Genomic DNA, 8,031 nt, shown 5'->3' with positions numbered 1-8,031 from the left:
AAAAAAAAAAAAAATAAATAAATACTCATAAGCTGATAGGTACTTAGAATATTGATACAAGAGAAAATACAGTCTTCATGGTAAAAATACCATTTTTGAAAAGTAAAAGTAACCTTCAATTAAAGGGAATAGATTATGTATAAGCACAATTGTACTGTCAGAATTTAGAGACCAAATGCCCTGCAAATAATTTTGTGAGTAATATATAATCTTAAATATTCAGTCATTAAACTTTGTCAAAAATAATAAGAAATATGTTAGATCTTTAAGTTGTTGCACTTTTCTGTTAAAATTCTCAATTTTCAGCTATTATGAAGTATCAGAATAGGAAGTTAATTCAGGTATAGCACAATTACTGCTTGAAACCTAATGCTTTTTCTCCTTCATTGTATCTCTAAACTGCTTTTCTAAATGCTTTGAAAACTTTTTCGTACCTATAAATGTTATTTGGAATAGTTTTGGCTTTGTGGTTAGTTGTTTAGTTTTGTACAGTCAGTGTAACTATTATATGTCACTGTGCAAATAAATATATCATTTCCAATATTTCAATGTGTATTTTATTCCTTGCATGTTAAATATTACCTAGGGATGTAACTTGATTACTATTTTCATCCAAGACTGAAGTTGGAATGTTTGCTCTCTTCAATACTGTGGTCACTGTCTCTCCACAGTTCTTACTGTTATTTAGACTTTGTCTGTATATGGAGAACAAACTTAAAAACTATTGAAAAGCATAGAATATGATATTGGAGTAGACATAAGCATGAAAAAGAAAAGCTGTTTATTCTAAGATTCAAACTTGTTTTGAGACAGTCTTGCTTTGTCATCCTGGGTAGGGTGCAGTGGTGTCATGGTAGTTCACTGCAACCTGTGCTCAGGTGATTTTCTTGCCTCAGCCTTCTGAATAGCTATAGCTGGGAATACAGGCAGGTGCCATGAGGAATGGCTAATTTTTCTATTTTTAGGCTGGCGTTGAAGTCCTAAACTCAAAACAATCCTTCTGGCTCTCAGAATGTTAGGATAACAGGCATGAGCCACTAAGCCCAGCCAGATTGAAATTTATATGGTATGCATGTCATATAACTTCAATGATTCTACACAAACCAAGAAAATTATCAAAGATATAAACAGGCAATTTACAGATAAGCATCCTTGACATTCCAGACATTCACATGGAAAGCTGCTCAATCTCACTACTAATCAAAGAATTGTACATTAGAATAAGATTGAGATACCATTACACTATGATTGGAAGAAAATGAAAACATTTCTTCATGTTGCTGAGTCTGGAGCATTGAACTCTCATACTTTGCTGGTGGCAGTGAAATTTATGTTATTACTTTGGAGAGTGGTTTAGCAATATCTAGCTTATTTGAAGGTTCTTATAATAACCCAGTCTGTGGGTATTATATTCTAGAAGAATTTTTGGCAGGTGTACTCAAGGAGACGTGCAGAATATTCAGTACATTATTTTTTTTTTTTGAGACAGAGCCTAAAGCTTTCCCCCTGGGTAGAGTGCTGTGGCATCACAGCTCACAGCAACCTCCAACTCCTGGGCTCAAGCAAGTCTACTGCCTCAGCCTCCCAAGTAGCTGGGACCACAGGCGCCCGCCACAACACCCGGCTATTTTTTGGTTGCAGCTGTCGTTGTTTGGCGGGTCCAGGCTGGATTCGAAGCCACCACCTTGGGTGTACATGGCTGGCGCCCTAGCCACTTAAGCCACAGGCGCTGAGCCTTCAGTACATTATTAATTCTAATTGTAATAACCTGGAATTAATGTCCATTAGAAGATGGGTAACTATACTTCACGGTGGGTGGTGGCTGTTAAAATGAGTTAATGCAAAATGAATTAATGTAGTAACTTGGGTACATGTCCAGGAAGTGATCGTATTACAATGCAGTGGTAATTTAGCTAGGTTAGTGAAGTTAAGTACTGGTGAAATTGGAATGTTTTGTGGTTTGAACTTTAAATGAGATTATACCTTTTTCTGTACTTCAGTATTTCTACATTTGGTGTAATTAAAACCAGAAAATGCACAAAAGACTCAAACAGCCAAAAACAGATGATAGGGATGGCAGGGTTTATACATGAACATTGAATTTTCTTTGAATCCTATTTGTACCACTCAACTCTCAGAAGATATTTTAGGAAAGGTATACAAAGGCCAAGATGACCCAAGGGAATTACTGTGAATTAGTTGCAAACAGACAAAACTAGTAGGAAGTTGCTTAACTAAGGCAGTTTAATTGAAGGACAAAGGTTTAGTCCGTATTATGAATTCACAAAGGGGTTTGCAGAGTTTGGTTTCCCTTAGCTGATTGTACCTGTTACTAATTCATAATAGGGTTACCTCTGGAAAGGTGGCTACAAAAGACATCATTAAGGCTTATAATCTGAGGCCTCTCTTCCTCAGCTTTGTTTTTTTTTTTTTAGTTTTCCAATATTTTATTAGGCAATTTTTTTTATTGTTTTAGGTTCATTGAGGGTACAAAGAATTATGTTACACTGATTGCATGTGTTAGATAAAGCCCCTCTTATAATTGTGTCCTGCCCCCAAGAGTTGTGCCATACACCATAACCCTCCCATCTCCCTCCTTCCTCCTCTCGCCCTCATTCCACTGCACCCCCCCCCCAATTGATTTGAGTTTTTCTCTTATGAGAGTATGTATTAGATCGTCTACGGGCTTCAGATTAGGATTGAGTACATTGGATTCTTCTCCATTCTTGTGATGCTTTACTAAGAATGTATTAGGCAATTTTTAAAACATACAGTACAGTTGAAAGAATTATACAGTAATCACCCATACATCCACCACATACATTTTATCATTTTTTTTCTTCTTCACATGTAGGGAATTTGTTCATAGAGAGGCCACAAGTTCTGTGCCCCAGATCACAATGATCCCAGTTTCCTGTTGGACATATTATAAACAGAGGAGCCATTCTTTAGGCCCCTTGCTCTGAGTACACCCCCCCTTTTTTTTTTTTGGCCTGGGCGTGGTTTGAATCTGCCACAGGCTGGCGCCCTACCCCTTGAGCCACAGGTACAGAGTCAAGCTATGTAGCCCCTGGTAGAGTGCTGTAGCGTCACAGAGCACAAGAACCTCAAACTCTTGCCCCAGCCTCCCAAGTAGCTGGGACTATAGGCGCCCACCACAAGTCCCTGCTATTTTTTGTTGTAGTTGTCATTGTTAAGCTGGCCTGGGCCGGGTCTGAACCCGATACTGTTGGTGTATATGGCTGGCGCCGAGCCGATTCTTCAGCTTAATTTTAATCTAAATTGAGCGATAGGATCCATTGTCACAGCTTTAAGGTGATCTACCTGTGTGCGGTCCTGTAATTGTTGGTGGTGTTTGTATGGTAGTAATTTTACTCTACTGCTGTTACCTGTTCCTTTTCTTTGCTCACCTTCACAACTGTCATTTTCTGCTTATCTTTATAAGTTTAAATTCTTTTTTTTTTTTACGAGACAGAGTCTCACTTTATCCCTTTGGGTAGAGTGCTGTGGAGTCATGGCTCACAGCAACCTCCAACTCTTGGGCCTCCCGAGTAGCTGGGACTACAGGCGCCTGCCACAACACCCAGCTATTTTTTGTTGTTGTTGCGGTTTGGCCTGGGCCAGGTTTGAACCCACCACCCTTGGTATATGGGGCTGGCGCCCTACTAACTGAGCCACAGGCGCCGCCTATAAGTTTAAATTCTAACAGCACACAGGTAGATCACCTTAAGGTTGTGACACCCAATCTTACTGCCTAATTTCAAGTGCTGTAATGAATGTTTATCTATCTAGCTGGAGACAGTCTCACTTTGTCGCCCTGGCGTCATAGCTCACAGCAACCTCAAACTCTTGGGCTCAAGAGATCCTCTTGAACCTCCCACGTAGCTAGGACTACAGGCGCCCACAATAGCGCTAGGCTAGTTTTTGTTTTTGGTAGAGACTGGGATCTTCCTCTTGTAATTCCACTCGCCTCCTCCTCCCAGAGTGCTAGGATTACAGGTGTAAGCGCCGCCGCGCCTGGTCTGTAATGAATGTTCGTAATGCAGAGTCAAAGTTATAATTTCTTTAAATGTGTAAGGAGGATGTGTAAAACTGGAAAGATGTTTAGTCCAAGATGGATAGAAAATGAAATGGACGTGACAGTTGTCCAACTACAGGTATCACACAATTTCTTTTTTTGCAGTTTTTGGCCAGGGCTGGGTTTGAACCCACCATCTCCAGCATATGGGGGGGAGTGCCCTACTCCTTGAGCCACGGGCACCACCCCATATCACACAATTTCTTAGAATTTCTCCTGATACTTAGAAAGTATGTGCTGCCCACTATAATGCACCCGATTTTCCTAGAAAACACAAGATTCACGCCTTCGCAGCCTTCCAGACGCGTTTGGCCCTCAGGCGCGGGGTCTGACTGCCACAGCCTCGTCCGCACATCCCAGAATCCTGCGCGCCATCCCCAGGGTGGCCACCCGGCAGGCCTTGCGGCGACTGCGCATGCGCTGTTTGACGTAGTGTCGACGGGCGCCTTCGCACGGAGAATCTTTGCTGGTCCTGAAGGTGTGGAGGCGGTTTCCCGCGCTTTTTCTAAGGCACGTCAGATTAAGTATTTTATTTGTGTTATTACTGTTATTATTATTTTCTCTGTTAAGCGGGGAAAGCAGGCTGAAAATTCGAGTGGACTTTTTGTAGGTATTTTTCTCTAAAAATTGCTCCTCGGCTTGTGTTGCCCATTAAATCGGCTTTTTTCCCCTCCCGTGGGAAACTTGTGATTGGCTATGCCTCTCGCTCTGCCTGAGAAAGGCCTGAGCTTCAGAACTGTTCTCAGCTTATCTGCTTCCAGTATGCCCATTGCTCTGCTGGAAAGTGAGATAGGCCTCCTAACTCTGGCTGTCAGGTGGCATTTACCTGGGGAAACTCACCCAGTGGGAACATTTGGGATAAAGGTGTCAGAGTGTCCCTGTTAGCTCCTGTGAACAAAGCAACATTCCTTTTTAAAATATATATATATATTTTAAATTTCAGATTAGCATGAGGGTACAATTAGGTTACAGTGTTTGTATTTGTTAGGTAGAGTCCCTGTTGTAGTTATGGCCTGCACCCAGGAGGTGTGCCATATACCCTTATATTGTGCCCATTAGGTGGGAGCACAACAATTCCACCACCGTGCCTTTCTCCTCTCTCCCTAAAACAACGTTCTTGACAATTTGTCAGTCTATAGATGTAAACATTGTTCCTTGGTGTATTACTATTATTTTGTGCAATATATGGCTTGGTATGTCCAGAATATTGCTTTATTTTTATAAATGTTTTAAGCAGAAGCATAGCATTGAATAGTACAGTGTTTATATTAATTGTTTAACTCACCATAAAATATCTGCAGAAAAGCAAAGTTTATGCAGACTTTCTGTCTATATCATGGTGAATTACTCATATATTAGGCTAGCTTCCATGCAGTGCTAAAAGGCTGCTTTTCTTAAGTCAGGAAAATGTGAGACCTGCACATGTGAAAAGCCTAAAAGTACAGCATAAAACTTTGCACTAAAGAATGACTGAAATCAGTGCATGGACTTTTAAGTTTGTCAAGTGTCATATATGGTCTTTCTACTAAAATATTGTAGGAGGCCAGGGGAGGTTGGTCATGCCTGTAATCCTAGCACTGTGAGAGCAGAAGTGAGTGTATCACCGGAGTTCAGGAGTTTGAGACCAGCCTGAGCAAGAGCGAGACCCCATCGCTACTAAAAATAGAAAAATACCTGGGCATTGTGGCAGTTGCCTATAGTCCCAGATACTTGGGATGCTGAGACAAGAGGATCACTTGAGCCCAAGACTTTGAGGTTGCTGTTAGCTATGTCACCATAGCACTCTACCCAGGGCGACAGGGTGAGACTATGTCAAAAAAATTAACAAGTTCTAAGAAGTATGAATGGGTAATAAATTTGGGTTTTTGTTTAGGTTATTGAGGAATGGTAGAAAACACTGCTTTGATTTTTACTTGTTTGTATTTTGTAACTACTGCTTCTTTATCTTTTCTTTCTTTCTTTCTTTTTTTTTTTTTTATAGAGACAGAGTCTCACTTTATTGCTCTTGGTAGAGTGCTGTGGCAACCTCCAACTCCTGGGCTTAGATGATCCTCTTGCCTCAGCTTCCCGAGTAGCTGGGACTACAGTCACCGGCCATAGTGCCTGGCTATTTTTTTGTTGCAGTTTGGCCATGGCCAGGTTGGAACCTGCCACCCTTGTTATATAGGGCCGGCACCCTAACCACTGAGCCACAGGCACCGTCCTCTTTTTCTTTTTCTTTTGAGCCTGGGTCTCCCTCTGTTGCCTGGGGCTAGGTGGTAGTGACTATATCATACCTTGAACTCCTGGGCCCAAGCAATCCTCTTGCCTCAGCCTCCTAAGTAGCTGGACATATAGGCATGGGCCACCACAGCCAGCTAATTAAAAACAAAAATTATTTTGTAGTGCAGGGGTCTTGCTGTTGTGCTCAGACTGGTTTTGAACTCTGGACCTCAAGTTATCTTTCTGGTTCAATCTTCCAAAATATTAGGATTATAGGTGTGAGCCACTGTGCCTGGCCTTGTAAATGTTCCAAAACTTCTTTTCGCTGTACATGTTAGTTTTGACCTTAGTAAGATTTATTTATTTATTTATTTATTTATTTTTTTACCTTTGTAAAAAAGATTTGTAACCTGTCTTTAACTTTTTCCTAAATTTTTTTTAGAAGCCGGGCAAGGTGGCTCACACTTGTAATCCCAGCACTTCGGAGGCTGAGGCGGGTGGATCTCCTGTGCTCAGAGGTTTGAGACCGGTCTGAGCCAGCGCAAGACCTTGTCTCTAAAATTAGCCAGGCGTTGTGGCTGGTGCCTGTAGTCCAGCTACTTGGGCAAGAGAATCGCTTAAACCCAGGAGTTTGAGGTTGCTGTGAGATGATTCCACAGCATCCTACCAAGGGTGACAAAGTGAGACTCTTTTTTTTTTTTTTTAGGAAAAAGAAAGGACAAAGGAGCACAAAAAATATTGTTGAGTGACTGAAATGAATATAATATGTTGATTAGAATAAATATGGAAACAAAATATGAATTATTTTATCACAATAGGATGAAAACATGAATATTTTATTTATTTTTTACTCATTGTTTATATCATTTGCATTGTAGTTTGACTTATCTGACCTTTTCATTTACTTCTTATTAGGTCTCTTCAGCGTCTGGAGACCTCATTATCCTATTATGTCTTTGTGTGAAGACATGCTGCTCTGTAATTATAGAAAGTGTCGCACCAAACTCTCTGGTTATGCATGGGTCACTGCTTGCTCTCACATCTTCTGTGATCAGCATGGTAGTGGTGAGTTTAGTCGTTCACCAGCTATCTGTCCTGCCTGCAACAGTACCCTTTCTGGAAAGCTAGATATTGTCCGCACAGAACTCAGTCCATCAGAGGAATATAAAGCTATGGTATTGGCAGGACTGCGACCAGAGATTGTGTTGGACATTAGCTCCCGGGCACTGGCCTTCTGGACATATCAGGTTAGTACTTAGGCTAATTCCTCTTGAGAGTATGATTTGAGGCATATGTGGGAACTTCTGATATTTTTTCTTTGCTATTTTATGTTTTTTTTTTTTGGAGACAGAGTCTCAATTTGTTGCCCTCAGTAGAGTGTTGTGGCATCACAGCTAACAGCAACCTCAAACTATTGGGCTTAAGTGATTCTCTTGCTTTACTCTCCCAAGTAGCTGGGACTACAGGCACCTGCCACAATGCCTGACTATTTTTTGGTTGTACTTGTCTTTGCTGTTTAGCAGGTCCAGGCCAGGCTCTAACCTGCCAGCTTCCGTATATGTGGCTGGTGCCCTTACTGAGCTACAGCTATATTTTATGTTTTTTAATGAATATATAGGCTGGACATAACATTTGTGTGCAGTTTGAAATAGTTTAACATATTCAGTTGCACATGAGCTTTACGTCTACCCTATGGAAAAGTTTCTTTTTAATATATTTTCTTTCTTCCTTTTTTTTTTTTTTTTTTTTTG

General features: G+C 40.9%; 1 protein-coding gene and 1 non-coding gene across 2 annotated transcripts in view; one reads left to right on the top strand and one right to left on the bottom strand.

Moving 5' to 3' along the window:
- The window catches only part of CCNB1IP1 (cyclin B1 interacting protein 1), a 25,810-nt gene that overhangs the window by 12,428 nt on the left and 5,351 nt on the right, over positions 1–8,031 (top strand). The window contains exon 4 of the mRNA XM_003797299.3: positions 7,196–7,527. Within this exon, the coding sequence (XP_003797347.1) occupies positions 7,196–7,527 (332 nt within the window). The remainder of the gene's footprint in view (positions 1–7,195; positions 7,528–8,031) is intronic.
- On the bottom strand, positions 2,847–2,975 carry LOC111727623. Its single transcript, XR_002775125.1, has one exon. It is a non-coding gene; the product is annotated as a small nucleolar RNA SNORA11 (small nucleolar RNA).

The sequence above is a fragment of the Otolemur garnettii genome, unplaced genomic scaffold (assembly GCF_000181295.1).
Source record: "Otolemur garnettii isolate 467f Iridium unplaced genomic scaffold, OtoGar3 scaffold00114, whole genome shotgun sequence".
In the NCBI taxonomy this organism is placed as follows: domain Eukaryota; kingdom Metazoa; phylum Chordata; class Mammalia; order Primates; family Galagidae; genus Otolemur; species Otolemur garnettii.
The sequence above is the reverse complement of the archived record's forward strand: the minus strand, read 5'-3'. Positions and strand labels throughout refer to the sequence as shown.